Here is a 20479-nt window from a genome sequence, read left to right as displayed (position 1 = left end):
AAAAAGCATATTGTATTTTATAAGTTTCATCTATATACATACCAAGAAGCTATGTCCAGTCAACATTTCATGCAGTCTTTGGGGAAGAAAAATATTTCTACACAAATAGAATCTCACTCTAGTTATTAGAAAACAGATGAGCAAGTACCACTAAGCAGTCTCTTCTTGAGCAATAACCTCAATAAAAAGTAGATAGATGTGCTTTCAAATTCTATGCCTGTCATGGCTTTACAGCTAAGATTATCTGTATGATCTATTATTTATATAATCCTACTTTATATAAGTAACAATGCAATAGATGTGAAGCACTATGAATTTCTAATATAAATCATTAGAAGGTGTTAAAGAACCACTGTCATCCAGTCATATGTGCCTCACAGTTCTGTTGACAAGCACTTTCTACTTATACCAGAAAAGTAATAATTTTCTCTATATCAGTAAACTGCATCATTGATTGTATTCACATTGAATAATAAGTGCAAAATGATAGCAAACCAATTCTCATAAGGAAATTCTTTTTCCAAGGTTGATTTACAATCACTGATTTCCTTCCTATTTCTGAGAAAAGGGATTAATTCAGCCCAAATGCATTTGTTTCCCTTATCTCTCCATGAAGACCCTGTTGGTATACAATGTGTTGCTGACAGATAATCTATACAGATTTGTCTGAAATAGTTCTGTTTCATCCAGTATCTCTGTAGATACAGACAACAGACTCTTTCATGCACAATGTCTCAGCTTTAGTAACACATTATATGATAACCCCTTTTCATTGATATGTATTTATAATACTAGGTCTAGAATTTGAAACAAATCTCTGGATCCACCTATCTTCCTGCCTTATCTTCCATGAGCACTGATGGCTGGGCTAAAGTGAAAATTACGCAGGATATTTATGGATTCAAATGCCAGACCTTATATGTTCAAGATAACAAATATATGTTCAATGAAACATATTTCATGTATTCCATCTCCTATGGAAGCTCAAAAATAGAAAGTTACCAGTTAGCCAAAATTATAAACCTTAAAGCCAAAATACATATTGCAAAAATTAACCAGTCATGTTCAGTCAAAAGTAAGCTCTGAGCTCTGCTGGGCATGGCCCCAAAACACAACAAAATAATAACCAACATTACTGATATTTATTGAGATTTATGTCCCTTTAATTGTTAAATCAAATAAGTCAATAAAAATGGAAGTAAGTCCAAATTTCCTTTAGTCTGTATATTTCTTTCTCTGATAATGTAAAAACTGTACACCCATTCATCTTAGATAGAAACCTTAGAAGCAAATTTATATTTCTTCTCTCTGTGTTATTAATTACTAAGTCTCATCAGTTCATTTTAAGAAGCATCTGGAACTCATTAAAAATAAACTTTTTTAGAAAACTAGAAGATTATTTCCACTCTTTGGGTTATGGTAAACTTCATAATTACTGTGCAGTTTTTCTACTTTTCAATCCTTCCACAATTCACCTTCCTCATTTCTACTAGAATTGTCAAAAATATAGCAATCACATAAGTCTATTATTGCTCAAAACTCCGAAAGTACTCAGACTTCTTCCGTCTGACTTCCAAGACCTTTATCATTTGTACTGAAATCTCCTTTCCCTACTAAATTCCAACCATACTTATACTAAGTATGCTACTCAATGGCTTTCATCCAGCTTAATACCCATAGAGGTGTTTGCAAGTGACTGGGGACATTTTTAATTATCCCCAGTGACTTGAGGGCACAATATACATTTTAATTGGAAAGTAATGAGGTCTAGAACATGGGATAAGATATCTTGCCAAATTGTGAGAGCTCCCCAAATAAGACTACTGTTCCCCAAACACTGTTTTCTTGTGAGTGCTTCCTTCTTTTTTCTAGACTCTATTTAACTCTTCCATCAGGTCTACCTCCTTTCAACCTGTTTGTTTTTAGATCAGACAATTAACTTTTTCCTTTTATCTAAAAGACCTCAACTGCTTTTATACTCAAATACAGTATGTTATTTGGATGCAATTAAATGACTCCAATACTTATTGGTTGCCTGTTGATTTAACATTTGGTGTGCTGAGTTATGATAATCTTCTTGATGATTTATAATTTCATTCAATGTTGCCCTTTATTCTATATAGTCTATTCCTGAATTTTCAGCTCCTTAAAAAATGTTCTAGCTCATTATTGGGGGGATGCTTTCAAACATCATATAGGGGTCCTGGGGGCTACTCCTTCTTGATATTAGACCACCTGGCTGGACAGTTCAATGCAAGCACCTAAAGATACAGAGAGTCTTGGGACATGCCTTGCTGGGAATATCCAGGTCCCATCTGAAAGGGATTGAGAGCCTCCAGAATTACACTCAGAAGTGCCAGAAGTGCCTGTGGGGTCATTTGGTGTCAGGGTTCAAAATCCAGTACTGATGTGTGCAAAATATGTGCTCCTGATCATGGTGCTCTCTCTTTTGCCCTGACGTCTATTTTTTTAAATTGTGTTTTCTACTGCTTACCTAGAAGTTGTGAATTTTTAAGTGTTTTTTTAATTATAATATTTAAAAAATTAAATCTGCAGGAACAGAGTGATGGTACAGCGGGTAGAGTGCCTTGCATGTGGCTGATCAAGGTTTGATCCTCAATACCCCATGGGGCTCCTTGAGCCTGCCAGAAGTGATCCCTGAGCACAGACCCAGGAGTAAACTCAGACCACTGCAAGGTGTTTCCCCTCCCAACACACACAAAAAATCAAACCTGCATTTCTTGGACAGAATGCTCTTCCTTAACTGTTCTATTATGAAGCAAATAAAACATTTTGGTCATTTTTTAAAACAATAATAATGGTTTACAGGACTTTAAATGCATGCATAAAAATTACACATAAAATGTTACAAAGTGAATAAAAATATGCTTCAAACACATGGTAAACTAGAGAATGTTCCTAGTACTTATATTTACACACACTCCCCAAACCCCCACTTTTATTGGTAAGTGTTAAGTATGCCTTACAAAGATTTGCCAAACAGCCTCGCATTTAAGAAGCTTCTTGAGAAAAATACTTTGGCAATATTAGAAAACATGTGGGTTGTGCAATGTCTACCTATACAAAAGATGAAGAGTTCTTATCCCAACCCACTCAATTTTTAAATTTTATGCTTAACCTATTTCTGTGGCATATTTAAAATATGCTTCTCCTTCAGATAAATTTTTAACTTACTTCATTCCCCTATGTTGCAAAAATCATAAAATAGATAAAAACTCAATTGCTCACTTGCACATCTGTTCATATCTGGAGCTCGGTGTCCATAATAGCCTGAGGGGCAGGAATGCAGGCACTCTCCATACTGACGCATGCCTTCTCTTCGAAGAAAAAAGAACAACTTCTGTTGACATCGGCTGCACCCATTGTCCTTGGAACAAGACAAACAGCCCTTGCAAATTGGGTTTGATATATAACTAGCTGTAAAACAAAAAGAAAAAAACAAAACGTCATGTCTAAATGAAATTATAAGCTTTTGAGATAATATTATATATGCTACAAACAAGTCATCTCAACTTAATCACACAGAAATGCTCAACAAGGTATCTTCCACCACCCAACTCCTCACAAGATTAATAACAAGACTTGGAAACACAAAGAGAAAATTTAGTGGCAGACATGGAGTTGGAGACTGAAACCAAATGGCTTGTGGAGATGTTAGATCCAAAAAACTCAGTTAGGGTGTTGAATTGAGGCTAAGAAATGTGCATATGCATAGCTGATCACTCATCCTCTTTGTGTAGACTAGGTGTGTGGGGACTGTTTGCCCAGGAACCAAATACTAGATTACCACCCGCCCCATCACACACAAACTTGCCAGAGAAAAGGACTCTAGGTTAGCATCACAGAAGAGAGAAACACCAAGGAGAATACAGTAGTAATGAAAACTAAGAACCCCAGATTTGCAAGGCATGCAGGGGTGGGATCCCACGTGTAATTATTAATGCAGTGTCCAGCAGATGGTGCAGAGGCTAAAGATTCCTGATTTCGAGGTGCGAGGTTCTGGGTTCTATCTCTAGTGACACTCATGTGCGCTGAGTGCAGTCTCAGTGAGGTACTCAACTGCAGAGAGCTAGAACTCTTTCCACTCACAAACCCTCTTGACCCAAGAAATGTTTCCACCACCCTGGGCATGAAGATATATAAAACAGGCATACAAATGAAACATTTACTTATAACCAAAAAGAAATGGCTTTTGAAACCAATTTTCATGACATTCCCCCCAGTCAGTTAGGAGACCCACATAGTTTTTCATGGCACATAGTTTTAAAAAGTTTTGCTGTAAGAACTCTTGGCCCTGCTTTCATGAATGTATGATCTCCCTCATCGGCCAGGTGCATCTGAGCCCCACACTAAAGTGTGTTGCATCTGGCAGGCACTTCAACTAGACATGTATGAGAACCCTGACCAGGATGTGTAACAGCTCCCAGGAAACACAAACATCAGAATATATGTGAGCACTGCTAGAGGAGCAAGAGCACCAATGTGCAAGTATGCAAGTCCTGCCACTAAAAATATTTAACCCTCAGTTATGTGTGCAAGTCCCACAATCAGGCATGTACCACCGCTGCTCACTTCTCCTGCAGTACAAACAAGGGGGAAGAGGAAAAAATAAATTGGGTTAAAAATCAAAACCAAATTAACAATACAGCATGAAGCTCTAGATTTTTTTAGTTAAAAATATTAAGTTTTTAGGGGCCGGAGCGATAGCACAGCGGGTAGGGCGTTTGCCTTGCACGCGGCCGACCCAGGTTCGATCCCCGGCATCCCATATGTTCCCCCAAGCACTGCCAGGAGTAATTCCTGAGTGCAGAGCCAGGAGTAATCCCTGAGCATCGCTGGGTGTGACCCAAAAAGCAAAAAAAAAAAAAAAAAAATATTAAGTTTTTAATTAAAAATATCTTCCAGGAAAACCTTTAAAGAAAAAGAAATAAAATTACCCTAGAGTTGTTTTTAGAATACTAATAAATAGGACTTTGAGGGAGAAACCATATTAATGTCACAATTAAGAGATCCCACGGACAAAGCAAAAGTCATTAGAAATTCTCAGTCTCAGTAAGAGATTTTATACAGAGTCAGAAAAAAATCAAACAGAAAATCTGAGTCTTTCAGATGTGTACTTTTAGACTACTTGAAGATATAAAATAAGGACTAGAATTCAAATGGAAGACAGCAATATTATATGAAGAATATGCCAACTAGAAAGAAATGAAGATCCTAAAACTGAAAACAAAATTTCTCTGGGAAAACCGATACAAAGACTTAACAGGAAAACAAGTTTAAAAATATCAAATTTGGAAACATAAGTGACAAAAATTTATGAAACATAATAAAATATATGTATCACCCATTTATTTATTATTTGACACCTAAGTTGACTTTGTTGTTTTTTTTTTCATTGAATCACCATGAGATAGAGCTACAAATCTGTTCATGATTATGTTTCAGTCATATAATGTCCCAACACCCATCCCTTCACCACTGTACATTTCTCACTACCAATGTCCCCAGTTTCTCTCCTGCCCTCACCTTTCCCTTGCTCTCTCTCTTTTCTTTGGGGCATATGGCTTGCAATATAGGTACTGAAAGATTATCATGTCTGTCCCTCTACCTACTTGCAACACTCCATTCTTGTCCAAAGTGATCATTATGTCATTTGTCCATATCAAAGTGACTTTATGTCCTAGTTATCATGCTAAGTCCTGCAAGAAAATAATGGTGCATGTGTGTCATTTTGTATAAATACTTCTGTGTCTTGGGGGAAGATGCTAAGAAGTGAACTTGCTAGGTTATGTGGCAACTCTGTTCTCACTTTCCTGAGATACCTCCAACTGGCTGATAGGGGTTGAACCAGACAACATTCCCAGCAATGAATGAAGAGTTCTTTTGTCACTACATCCCCATCAACATAGACTGCTCCCAGTTTTTCTGATGTCATCTTATATCAGTGAGAATGACACATCTCATTGTTGCCTTGATTTGAATTGCCCTACAATAAATAATGATTAGCACTTTTTCATATGCTTATAGGTCATCCATCTGTCATTTTAGGAAAAGTCTGTTCATTTATTTTAGATTGTTCACTTAATCTCCCCATTTATGACAGGATTTGTGGCTTTTATTGTTGTTAATCTCTGTGAGTGCTTTATATATCTTGGATTTATATATTCTCTATTTGATGTGTAGAGTGTGAATACTCTCTGCCATTCAGTTGAGTCTTAGTTTTAGTCTGTTTCTTTTGCCATGCAAAAGAAACTCTTTAAATTGATGTAGTCCCATTTTCTTACTGATTACACAAATGTATACATATGTAAAACACAGTGCATTTAGAACCTATGTAATTATTAAATAGGGTGCATAACTTAGACAAATTATATGTCAAATTTTTAAAGAAAAATAACATTCTGGATATTTAAAATTTAGGACAATGTACTTATATTTGTATCTTTTCCAAAGATATGCTATAAATTATACTGTACACTCACCTATAAGACATTCTGCTGATTTCTAAGACAACATCAAAGCAACTGACAGTATTTGTGGTACCATATGTGATGAGGATTTGAACCAGGATCATGGCCACAGTTACATGTGAGGCACTACTCAAAGACCTAAACATAAGTCAAACACTGAACCCACCTCCAAATGTGTAAATTAAAAAAAAAAGAATTTAGAGAGATAGAAAAATGGAGGACAGTGTTCATAACTGCTAGAACAGCACCTCAAAATTGCTATGTGAACTTCATGGTGTTTACTCTACCTAGAGGTAAAAGGATTTTTTTAAAGGAAATAAAATATTGTTGTTAACCTAAAGTGAAAATTAGAAATAATGCAAGCTGAAGTACCAGCATACTTTCTAAAATATAAAAAATTCATGCAATGCATAGTTATGATCATACCAAGAAAGGTCATAAATGTAACTAAATCCATGAGGTCACACTGACTTCATTTTATTAGTTAGCCCACAAAAGAAACAAGAGAAGGACCAGAAAACATATTAATTATTTAAATGTTAGCTTTGAGAATATATCCTGCTTGCCCTACATAAATCTTCCTTGCTTTAAAATGATGATCAAGTGACTGGAGATACAGTACATGAGTTAGTGTGCACCACGTGGCTTAGAGCGCATTCAGGTACAGCCCTAGTGGCCCCGCTGGGCTGAAACAAGGCCTGGTTGGTCCCAATACACTTGAAGTGGCCCCTAAGTGAGCACTGCTTGGGAGGCCACATCCCCATAACTCTAATATGAAAACATAAGTATTCCACTAGTGGCCAAGTAACAAAGTATACCTTATACTACACCCTCCTTTTATTTGGAATGATTCAATGTCTAGTATATTTACAACTACTTGAAGCTGGTGGAGATCAGGCTGAGTTCTACCACTCTCCCCTTTCTCCTGGCTGCTGAAGTCCTAATTTGTTCTAGCAGCCTTTCTTTCTCTCACAGAGGGAACACTCAAGCTAAAGCCTCTCAGATGAAAATCCAGATGAGGACAAAAGCATTTCTGCACCACAAATCAGGCTTTGATAGCTCTACAAATTGGCAATTTAGAATTATTCTTTTCTTCCTACTTATTCCAGGATGTTGATGCTGTTCAATCAAGCTGCTCAATTGCTTTTATCTGCACGTTGAATCTACTGCATGGACCTGCTCTTGCTTGCAAACCTACAAAAGCTTTGAAGATAACTTTCTATTATCTTATTTACTTAAAGCTGCTACTGTGAAGAAAAACACAGAATCAATTCAGATAGGAAAAAAATCACTTTCTCAGTCTAATTACGAATAAAATTCTAGCAAACAACTTTCCAGATATTCCTTTCTACATGTGTGCGGATGTGCATATATACGTGTAATGCGTCTCTTGAAAAATCACTAATTAAACTTCCTACAACTTAGTACAACTTACTCAAATTATATCTTTATGGTCATGAATCACTCTGAAATCTTGGAAATTATATCTGCTGCCTGTAGCCACCATCACTTAACACTATTTTCATGGGACTCTGCTGGTTTTCAGATTCTCAGTTCAAGAGCCCAGTCTCAGTTTCTTTTTTTTTTTTTTCATTTTGGGTCACACCTGGAGATGCACAGGGGCTACTCCTGGCTCTGCACTCAGGAATTACTCCTGGCGGTGCTCAGGGGACCATATGGGATGCTGGGAATCGAACCCAGGTCGGCCGAGTGCAAGGCAAACGCCTCACCCGCTGTGCTATCGCTCCAGCACAGTGAAGTCTCGGTTTCTGGTCTTCACAATTCCTGTAGCCAAAGTTCTGGAAAAAGTTTTCTTTCTGCTCATGCTTACATGACAATGCTCCCATGCACAGACTTAATTCCAATATCTTGTGCTTTCTTCTCATAACTCAGCCTCTTAGTACACCTTACTTAGATGGTTATGGCACCGCAACTCCACGCCCACCCCTCTACTCCACTCAACAGCCATTACATTGTCGTGCCAATTTCTCTATTTATGCCATTGTAGGATTTCTGTTATGCCTTATTTTGACAAGATAATTATGATTTATAAAGTATTTTTACACAGTTGACTGAAATCCGAGGCTACTCTTTATAATTTCCCCAGGTGCCTTCTAAAGATATTTTATTCTAATATTATTATTAGTACCCTGAGCAGAGAACAGGATCATATTGACTTCAAAACTGTGATGCAGCTCAGCTTCATGTAAGAAAGACAAAAACATTTAAGGATAGGAGGCCGCAGAATGCAGAGATCTGAATAAAGAGAACAGAATTGGCCATATTTAGCAGCTGGCTGATGGATAAAATGGCTTTGGCAGGGTAGTTAGAGACTGGCAGACCTCAGAACTCAACTCATTTTAATTTCCAGTGTTGTCTAGAAGAATAACACACCTTAAACACAAAGTCCCTATGACAAGATATTTGGAGAAGCAAATATCTTTACTAGAAGCAACTGAGACTAAGGCAAGGGCTAGGTTGTCAGCCAAACAGTCCCACTCTGTAGTTCTCTGCAACATGTCGGTAGTTTGCTGGCCACTTTCTCTTTTCAGTTTAACTACAGCTTTGAATAGATAATAACTTATCCAAATTCCAAATTTAGTTTCACAAATAAAAAGAGAACTTGGAATATTGACATACATAGCAGAATGGTTAAAGAGAAGTCTAGTGGTATCCCAGTCATCACAACTAGAGCCGAAGCTATTTGTAGTTCAAAAGTTAAACCATGAAGCTTGTATCACCATAAAACACACCCCTCAGTAAGAGTATTTGAAAAAGAGAGAGAGAGAATTAAAGAACCAACAGAATCAATGCAATTAAAGACTTATTTTGTTTTTATGTATCAGAAGTCAACTTTCATCTTGACCACAAAGATTTTCAAAGAGCCAGCAAATTGTCTTTCACATTTTTTTTTTTTTTTGGTTTTTGGGTCACACCCGGCGATGCACAGGGGTTACTCCTGGCTCTTCACTCAGGAATTACCCCTGGCGGTGCTCAGGGGACCATATGGGATGCTGGGATTAGAACCCGGGTCGGCTGCGTGCAAGGCAAACGCCCTACCCGCTGTGCTATTGCTCCAGCCCCGTCTTTCACATTTTTAAAACAGTGCCATTAAAAGCATTGCTCTATGTACTTGAGTCTTGGCTGACTTAATGAAAATGAATTCAGGATCACTTAGTAAGTCTACACATAAGGAATTCTCTGGAAGCACAAGTACTGTGTGCCACAACTACCCCTGGTGCTCTCTTTTCCCTATTTCCAATCTTCTTTAGTCAATAATAGCACTGAGGACTAATGGATAAGAATACAGGTAGTTTTGGCAACTTGAAGTACTATGCCCCAAACCTTAAGTATATTTCAGTTCACTTAGCTAACTGTCCAGTGTCAATTAACCCATTTACCTGTACTTTATAAATCAATGATTTAACAATTCAAGAATAACTTCATTTGTTTTGCTATTACTAAACCCATTTCTACGTCTAAATTGGGGCAAAATCAGAACATTAAACATAACTAGAGTAACTTATTTTTGTCAGGATGTTAATAAGTCAAATGTCTCTGCCTATTGCAATGAGATTTAATTCACTGTGCAGGTGAATAAACAGATCTTAATTTCCAGCTTTGATGGCCGTGTTTATTTGCTTTCTCTGCAAGCTTCAACTTTTCCAACCCTAACGCCTGCTGAGATCTAGAGCCTCATCATTCCAATTAAAACAGTGTTCTCAATCTAGACCCACCCAAAGTCCTAAAGATGAAATATATCACATGAAACAGTCAAAATCCACAAGGTGTGATTGATATTAACACAAATACACACATATGTCCAAGAGAGGAAAAAATATATATATGTGCATATAGGAAAGAAATATCAGGTGGCAGAAACCAGGTAACAAGGGCTAGGGAAGAGCATGGGGATAGGGGTGGATGGTCTGCATGCCAGTCAGATCTTGATTCATTTCCTGGCCCCATATGCCCCACCCACAAATGCCTGAGTGTGACCCTAGAGCCTGCATTTTCCACCCCCAGCACCAAAGGGTTCAAGCACTAAATCGTGGAACCTGGTTATCTAAGTTTTGCTGGGAGTGAGTGGTCCATTGGCCTCTTCTCTTTGGAAACCTTTACCTGCATCTCCTCACCCCTACTCACTCCCCCCACACACACACACAAACAAACCAGGTAACAATACCCTAATCACTAACAAGTATATTAAGAAAATGATCCTCCATAGAACTCTTTTCTTTTAAAATCACTTAAATTGTTTTCTTACATTCCATGAATGGAAATTTGGGTTTGTTTTTTCAGAGACCACACCTGGCTCTGTCTTCAGCCACTTCTGGCAGGCTCAGGGGACCATATTCGATGCCGGGATTTGAATCAGGGTTGTGGCCACAGCGACAGGCTAGGCAAGTGCTTCACCCCTTGTACTTTCTGCTCTGGTAAGTTTGGGTTTTTAAGTGAATCCTGGTATTTTACATTTGATATTTTGTTAAACTGAATTCACTTTTCACATCTTATCCCATCAGCATTTGATGTAGGTATTGAATGCCCATCTGTTTCTAATATACTCCCTAATACTGTCTAAAAATGTTCCCATTTCTGGAGTCAGTTTTTGCCAAGCAAGTGAAAAATCTAAAATTCCTGCTAGATGAAAGCATCCATTACTGACAAAGGGTAAAGATTTATAATTCTGAGAATAATGAGACTGAGCAATGGGCTATTGGCTTCTTAGCCTCATTCTATAGTTGCTGGTTAAATCATGCTAACCAGAAATAGATAACTAATAACTTCAATAGATTTTTTTTTAAAAATGCGATTAGTTTCATCAGCAAAAGATTTTGTAAAATTTCTTATATATGTCAATACTTAATACAAAATTCAGACAAAAAAAAAAGAACTTTGGGGGCTAAAGAGATAAGTCAGAGATTACAGTGATTATCTTGCAAGTGGCAGGCTCCATTTCAATCTTTGACACTGCATATGGCCTCCTGAGCACAGAGCCAGGAGTGATCCCTGAGCATAGGACCAGAAGTAACAGAACTAAGTCCTGACAACCAAGCAAGGAGTAGCACCGTAGCACTGCCGTCCTGTTGTTCATCAATTTGCTCGAGGGGCACCAGTAATGTTTTCATTGTAAGGCTTGTTACTGTTTTTGGCATATCGAATATGCCACGAGTAGCTTGCAGGCTCAGCAAGGAGTAACCCCCCTCCCCCAAAATAATAATTTTTTAAATGAAATGAAAAAATTATATCTAGTGTCACTAATAAGAAACTTGTATGTTGGATCCTAGAGATACAAGTTAGGCACAGGTGCTTCCACTATAGCTTGGCAATATGGGGATAAAAATCATGTAAATTATGTGTACTATCTCAGACTCAACTATGTAATCAAGACAACAATTGATGAACTACACAAGATTTGACCAAAATGAGAAATACCTATCTCAAGAGCCTTCAACTGTACATAGTTATAAATATTTATGGAAAATATTAAATATGTAATCTGATTTTTGATATGCAGACATTAATGATTACATTACAATCACATCCTAGACAGAAAATGGATATTAAGACTAATAATGTTAAAAGTCTGAGATAAGTTTTATTTATTTATTTTTTTTTATTTTATAAATTTATTTATTTTTAATTAGAGAATCACCGTGAGGGTACAGTTACAGATTTACACACTTTTGTGCTTATACTTCCCTCATACAAAGTTTGGAACCCATCCCTTCACCAGTGCCCATTCTCCACCACCCGTAAACCCAGTGTCCCTCCCACCCTCCCCAATCCCATCTCCCCCCCACCCCACCCTGCCACTGTGGCAAGGCATTCCCTTCTGTTTTCTCTCTCTAATTAGCTGTTGTGGTTTGCAATAAAGGTGTTGAGTGGCCGCTGTGCTCAGTCTCTAGCCCTCATTCAGCCCGCAACTCCCTTCCCCCACATGGCCTTCGACTACAATGTAGTTGGTGATCGCTTCTCTGAGTTGACCTTTCCCCGGAACGTGAGGCCAGCCTCGAAGCCATGGAGTCAACCACCTGGTACTTATTTCTACAGTTCTTGGGTGTTAGTCTCCCACTCTGTTATTCTATATACCATAGATGAGTGCAATCTTTCTATGTCTGTCTCTCTCTTTCTGACTCATTTCACTCAGCATGAAACTTTTCATGCCCATCCACTTGACTACAAAATTCTTGACCTCCTTTTTTCTAACAGCTGCATAGTATTCCATTGTATAGATGTACCAAAGTTTCCTCAACCAGTCATCCGTTCTGGGGCATTCGGGTTTTTTCCAGATTCTGGCTATTGTAAACAGTGCTGCGATGAACATACATGTGCAGATGTTGTTTCGATTGTACTTTTTTGCCTCTCTGGGATATATTCCCAGCAGTGGTATTGCTGGGTCAAATGGGAATTCAATATCTAATTTTTTGAGAGTCGTCCAAATTGTTTTCCAGAAGGGCTGAACCAGTCGGCATTCCCACCAGCAGTGAAGAAGGGTCCCTTTCTCCCCACATCCTCTCCAACAGCGGTTGCTTTTGTTCTTTTGGATGTGTGCTAGTCTCTGTGGTGTGAGGTGGTATGAGATAAGTTTTAAATGTCCATTAATATTTTAGAATTGATAAGTAAACAAATTTCACTGTAAAAATATTTTTTCATTAATAAAGGGCAAAAGGTGTCAAAATTCCAAGATTTTAAAATCTCTATAATTAAGCCATATTTTCTAAGAAAAAATTTCCTTTCATCATGAATTCTACAGTAAAGAACAATATTTAGGTACAAGTCCACAAAAAAACAAATTTTCACTTCAAAATATTAATTGATTCATTAAGTCAGGGACAACTTCCAATGATTTTACTGTTCCAACTAATATATGTATCTCAGCATAGAGAACCTCAAAAAGCTAAGGTAGTACTATATGGTAAGAATATTACTGGAAAGCTAAGATACTACTATAAGATATTTCTATAATCTCAAAAAGCTAAGAAGTTCTTGGTAAGGGTCAAGAATTTCCTGAAGAGCTTTTGAACACATGTTGATCACAATGCAACGTGCCTGAAGGGAACCCACTATCTAAAAATATCAGCACCCACCAGGTTTTTAATTCTACAGGCTCAGTTCTACAGAGAGGCTCAAGGAAAGTTTAAAATAGCACTTGACAAGACCATTCTAGGCACCAATCAACTGAGATGCAAAAATGTCCCAGTCTATTCAAGACTGATGCGCTCAAGTAGAACACAAGATTTGAAATGAATTAAATGTGACTACAATTACTCCAGAAACATTTTTCCAAAGCCTCAATGTTGAAGTGTTTTCCCTTATTTGTACTCACTCTGGAAAGGCGTATTTTATGAATTATTCCTTTTTCACCTTTAGAGACTCTTTGAGATAAAATCTCAATGCACATTTGTATACTTAATAGGTGAACAGGAAAATGTACAATTACCAATCAAAACCCACGTACCACAAAGCTAACCAATTAAAGTGAGCACAATATGCTGTCATAATCATTAGCTCTTTAGTCTCTCCAACAGCTAACGCCAACAGTAAATTGTTGATGAAGTAAACAGTGACTTCACATCTATGGAGTTGAAACGTGTTAGATGCATTTATCTAAATCACAAAGCCAACCACACGAGAAGCATGAGATCCAACCTACAACAAACAAGATTTAAAATGTGTCTGTGAAGAAGGCGGGCTGAAGAGAGGGAGGGAACCGGGGACACTGCAGAAGAAAGTAAAAACTGGTGGTTGGATTGGGGCTGGAACATTGTATTCCTAAAACTCAACTGTGAATAATTTTGCACATCATGGTGCCTTAAATAAAAAAAAAACCCACAAACTTTTAAAAAGTAATTTCAGATTGCTCATTTTATCCAAAATGTGTTTCATCAAGCACGGGACAAACCATATTATGTTGTATAAAATGAACCACTGGCTTAATTCTTGAGGAGGAACAAGAAAAGGATGCAAAAAAAAAAAAAAAAAAAAAACCTGCACTAATACCAAAAGAAAAGCTTAGAGTTAGGAAGCGTGCAACTCTGTAAGCCATGGCTAGAAGGTGCCATGTTGTACAGATTACTAATGCCAAGGGTTGGCTTGGATTTAGCAACATATTTAAAAGACCCTATGGAAATGCTGACAGATTATGGTGCTAATGGTAACTCCAACATGGGATCTAAATATATATTTATGAAGATTGTGAAACACCCTCTTACAGGCTTCATGTTTACACAGGAAGATAATCCAATTATTTAAAGAAAAAACCAAATTGCTCATGAACAAAACCAAATTTTTATTACATCAAGTACTTAAATACTTTTAACACTGCTTCGAAAGAGTTTTGCATATTTCCAGAGTACTGTAACAAAAGCTTTGACCAGTCCCACTGCCTGTGGAGAAATCTGCTTACCCAAAGACTCAATCTTTATTAAAGGGGAGAGGGTTTGGATGGAGTTCACTCAGTGGATATTCTCATTGTGTAAAGCTATTCAACGTGTGCCACCTGCACGTAGAGAAATGAGTTTCCTAACTCCTGCTTATACCACTATTTTAATTTTTAAAAAGTAGCCAAAAAAATCGATGCTTATTCAGCCCTCAATAAGAATCTGTTTCATAATTAACCAGATTAAAGTGTCCATGTGTTCTAGATGTAGAAATTTCCATGGGTCGCACCACTGTGTGTTTTAAAATTGAGACAGGAAATTCTTCCAGCTACACTGTCCTAGAGAAAGGTTTCTTCAAAGATAATAATGAAAGATTTTAGGTTGTTTTAATGAAAAACACACTAACAAGCACTCAGTGTTGACAGACATTATTATGCAATAATTACTCAATAGCATACTCTGATACAAAAGAAAAGGGAAAGCTGTATAACATTCAACAGAGTCACCACTGGTAGAACACCACATACATAGCAAGTATCAGAATGAATTTACTACTAAATATACAAACCTATCCAAGACTCAGTTCTTAAGTTTTTAAACCAACAGTTAGCAGTTAACAGTTACTAACATGCTTTGTCTATAGACATTGCAAATATGCTCACTTTAGACCCAGTTTGAAATAGAACCGTTCTAACTTTATTCTAAGAAAAAATTACCTACTTTACCAGATGTAAAGAAGGAATAAGACACAGAAAAGTAAAAATATAGGTAGTTGGGAGACAGACCTAGAACATGAACTTTAGGGAACATGCTAGGTGCCAAATTGCAGGCTACATGCTTTCATGTTTTATGAAAGTCATGCTTATTACCCAATTCCTGTTTATCATAGTGAATAAACATCAGAGTTTAAAAAGCCATCTGAAAGTCAGTTTGTTAGTGATAGATTTGAATCCAGCTCTGACCCATGATTTCAAGTTTTCTTATCTTCAAATCAAAATGTATGTGTATTGCACCTAGAGGAAAATGCAATAGGCTGCAATTAAAACAGTGAGAATTTTTTTTATTTTGGCTTTTACCTTCTAATCTGCTCACTGTTCCTTAGCTCTATTTTTAGCTATAGCACAATAACCAAAGTTTCTTTCCATGAGTGTTCACTAAGAACACTACAATTCCTTCCTTGTATAACTAGAGCTATATTTATGTCTCATAAACCAACAAAATCAAAATGTTCTCAATGAAGCTGGTACATCAGAAAGAACAACGGGAAACTGAGTTATAGGTTCCTGCTGACAGAGGTTAAAGAAGACCGAAAAACTGTAAATGAAATATCTAACTTTAAGCATACAGAAAAAAAGGCCAAAATGTTTCAAACAGGGATCTGCACTTGACAAGTTCAAAGGGAGAAAAAAATATCAACCATGCAATTTCCTGCAAATGGGTCACTCTTCTCATGGTCTTTGAAGACAGATTCTATAGTGGCCAAGGGGGCTTTGAAATGACAGACCAAGGGTACCTATGTAATTATAAAGGCTGAGTATGCCATTCAAATGATCGAAACTAGACTTGAAAGATGTGCTAACTGGGGAGTTATGGATTTACTGCCTGACACTAAAAGGGAAAAGATCTGTTCTGAATGGATTTTAGAGAGCAATTTGCCAACTGCCTGCTGATTGCCATCCACTCCCTCCACGCCTTGGAAGCCCAAACCAAACTGTTTATACATTAATGAAAACTACAAAGGGTTGTTTGGTCACTTTTTCAAAAGGGAAAACGATACTGTGATACAGACATAGTTGTGTATAGAGACATATATAGATTCCTATGTATGTATATAAACAAATGTATGTGTGTACTATTATTCTGAACTATTGGAGTGTAAGTCATGTATACTCTGTTCTTATACCTTAAAGTTTTTTGTTTGAGATGTAATTTCCAAAACATTATCTTACATGAAACACATTAATACTATATTATTTCCTAATCCACGGCCCATATTCAATTATCTAATGATATCCTTTATAGCTGTTTTCCCAGGACTAGATTCCCTGCAAGACTATGTAATACATAGGCTTTATGTCTTTTTAGTATCCTTTAAACTGAAATTAGTCCTCTTTCATGAACTTAACGTTTTGGAAAATAACACATTAATTATTTACAGAATGTTCATTTGGGTTGTCAATGTTCCTTCATAATTGCTCATGCATTTGGGGCGTAACCTATGAAGTGACATTATGTTCTGTTCTCATGCATGTCAAGCCATAATTTATAAATTTGGCTTTCTTTTTTGATGATGTTGATTTTTATCCCTTGGTTAAAATGCAACTGTTATATTCCATTACTATAAAGCAACAGTCTTCTCGCTATAGGCAATAAACAACTTTTGAAAAGATACAGTAAGGCTGTATAAATAAGTTTCCTGTTCCTCATCAAGCTTCTATGCACTCATTTTATCAGCAACTAGTGATCATTGACTAAATCAATTCTTATTTCAGTGTTTATCAAAGGTCATTTTCTAACATCCTCATTCTTCCTCTAATTGCTGGCAGTTCAACGTTAAGGGTGAGCTTTCACTTCTTTATGTGTCTGCTTTTCATCTGTATCAGTGATTAGTCATGGATTTCATTTAGTAAACTAAAATTACTATATATAACACTAAATTATCCCAGATATATTCAGTGAAAATCTTTCAAGGTGCTTCAGTTTGCAAGCTGTATTTTATGGGCATGCTATGAAATGCTCTGGTGGGTAGAAAGGAAGGATCTCATTTTTTTCTTGGAAGAGCAAAAAAAGAAGAGGCATAATGATTTGTGTCTTGAAGTAAAAGCAGGGGTTTACCAGTTGGAGGGTATCCAGGCAGAGGGAATATCATGTGCACAGATGTAAATGCCAGAGTTGAAAAACACAAGGACAAAATGTTCAGTAGATCGAATAAATTGTTAAACAACTTAGACAATAGCAAAATCAACAATTTTGCTCACTATTTGGTATCAAAATATTTTAATAGTTCATACATTATAATATTATTATGAGATTTATAAAAAATGCAGAAACAAACTATGCATAATCAGATCTTAAAAGTGTACTGGAACTTTGTTGGTAAATGTGCTTAGTTCTATATACATAAAGGTATGTATCTAACCTCTGAAATTTCATAGCTGAGCTTCCATATGTTTTAGAATTTTCACTTCTAGGCACCTATACTCTCAACTACTAAAACATTCAGAAAGGTATATACAAATCTATATTCACTGCATTCCTTGTTCCACAGCCAGGATATGCAAACAACCCAAATGTCCAATTACTGATGAACTGCTAAAGAATTTGTGGGGTATATATGTGTGTGTATATATATGTATGCATGTATATATACAATGAATACTCTTCAGAACATGATAGCCACTTAATACCTCAATTGCAAACTCCAAAAGGAGGAAGAAGGCCAAAGGGAATGCCCTGCCACAGAGGCAGGGTGGGGTGGAGGGGACGGGGTGGGGGTGGTGGGAGGGATGCTGGGACCATTGGTGGTGGAAAATAGGCACTGGTGGAGGAATGGGTACTCAATTATTGTATGACTGAAACACAAGCGTAAAAGGTTGTAAGTCTGTAACTGTACCTCACAGTGATTCACTAAGAAAAAGTTTTTAAAAAATGATGAAATCTTATAGTTTGTTGTACTGGGTTTGCAGCCATTGGATGCAATGGTAAGTGTTTATTAGTATACTACGAATAAATCATAAAAACCAACATCATTGTTTTTTGATTCTCAATCCAATTTTTTTTTGCAGGGATTCCAAATTTGATTTTATAGCAGTACTATCTCGCCCTTTTTCTTCTTTTCTTTTTCACTCACAGAACTCTGAGAATGATGCAGTTCAACGAGAGGTATAATAGCAAGATAGGAGGAAATCCAGAACTGTTTCTGAGGTATGTGATTTCTGCTTGAGTCCCTTCATCAAGCGCATACACGAGCATGCCTGTACACATATCTGTGTTCATGCATTCACAATTTCCAGAGAAGCCAAGTAAAGGGGGAAATGAGCCTGAGAAAAATCTATTCATCACTGTTTAAAAAAATTATGGCAACACACACAAAAATGTAAAATGGGAAATTTACAAATCAACATGGAAAAAAGTTATTCTAGGAAATAGAAACAAGCTGAAACTACTAAAATGATTAAAGAAATGAATAAGATGTACACAAAATATATTCGCTCTTACTTATGGCCTAAAAATGCAAATGAAATTGAGTTGTCAAGGACCACAGAGATAACACAGGGGGTGAGGCACATGTCTTGTGTTCGACTTAGCTGGGTCAATTGCCAGCACTGCATATGGTCCACCCAGCACCATAATGGGTCACTTCTGAGCAGAGCATGAGAAATGTCCTCTGAACAGTGCTGAGTGTAGGCCAAATCCTCCTCCAAATAAATGAAGAGAGTGGACAGTCAAAATTCCCATAAATGGAATACTGAGTACTTAGATCTAAAATACTTAAAAATTTTTAAGTATTAAGCATGTCCTATTAAGCATATCTGTATAACATGCTAAAAAAGAGTCTTTATGAGAAGCAGATCATAAAAATAATGTAACACTATTTAAATTATCTATGGGGCTGAGGAGCTAGCTCAGCAGTTAAGGGTCCTCGCTTCACTCAAAGATCAAAATTTAAATGCCAGCAGCACAATGGCCTCCCAGAACTCCAGGTACAGCCACAGAGACCCATGAGCAGATCCCAAAGTGACCCTGTTCAGCCCTGTACCATGGTGCAAGCATAGCCATGAGGGCCTTGCAATGGATCACCAGACACGGCTTGGGAGAATTGCCCCCCGCTCTCCCCAACTCCAGAAAAAAAAATACATGTAATGGAATATTATTTTGGAGTATTAGCTAATAGTAATGTACACTTTTATCCCTTGGCATTTTTTTCCTATTTTCATACTCAAGTAGAATTCACTGATTCTGAGGTCTATCTTAAAGGAAGAAGGTGCAAGTTCTCCAAATACGATTTGGCAAATGGAATTGAAAAACACTTTTGGAAGAGACAAAGCCTGTTGCTTTCTTTTACTTTAGAGTACCATAAATAATTGCTTTTTGTTGTTGCTTGGGGCCACACTCAAGCAGTGCTCTGGGGTATCACTCTTAGTTAAGGTGTTCCATAATTCTCCCCGGCAATATTTGGGGGACCAGTCTATCGAATCTGGTGATCAAACCTGGGCCTTTGGCATACAAGGCAGACATCATCTCATTGAACCACCTCTTCAATCCAACATACTGCACAAAGGACATGGAAAACCAAATAGTCTGTCAGAGTTAATGACTTGCCTGGATAAGATAAAGACCTCAAGCCTGGGGTGAAGAAAGAAGAGAACAGCCAGTTCAGGGTAGATGAGTTTCTGCAGAAGTGCCTATGTCCTAACCTTAGGGGAATGGTGAGTCAATAAAACAGCCAGATGCTGCCCTGTTTGGGCATCAGATCAGAAGGTATCAGCAAAGCCTAATAAATTGGCAAGAAGAAGCCAGAGAGATTGCACCAGGGACAGGGGTGCATACTGTGCATGGCACCCCGGTTCAATCCCAGGCACCATGTACCACCCACAAATACAG

General features: G+C 37.3%; 1 protein-coding gene across 1 annotated transcript in view; it reads right to left on the bottom strand.

The window, feature by feature from the left end:
- RSPO2 (R-spondin 2) overlaps window positions 1-20479 on the bottom strand; it is a 151086-nt gene that overhangs the window by 74018 nt on the left and 56589 nt on the right. Inside the window, exon 3 of the mRNA XM_004607672.2 lies at window positions 3250-3438. Coding sequence (XP_004607729.1) covers window positions 3250-3438 — 189 coding nt within the window. The remainder of the gene's footprint in view (window positions 1-3249; window positions 3439-20479) is intronic.

This window comes from Sorex araneus, chromosome 2, assembly GCF_027595985.1.
Source record: "Sorex araneus isolate mSorAra2 chromosome 2, mSorAra2.pri, whole genome shotgun sequence".
In the NCBI taxonomy this organism is placed as follows: Eukaryota; Metazoa; Chordata; class Mammalia; order Eulipotyphla; family Soricidae; genus Sorex; species Sorex araneus.
This window is presented reverse-complemented; position numbering and strand designations above follow the sequence as displayed.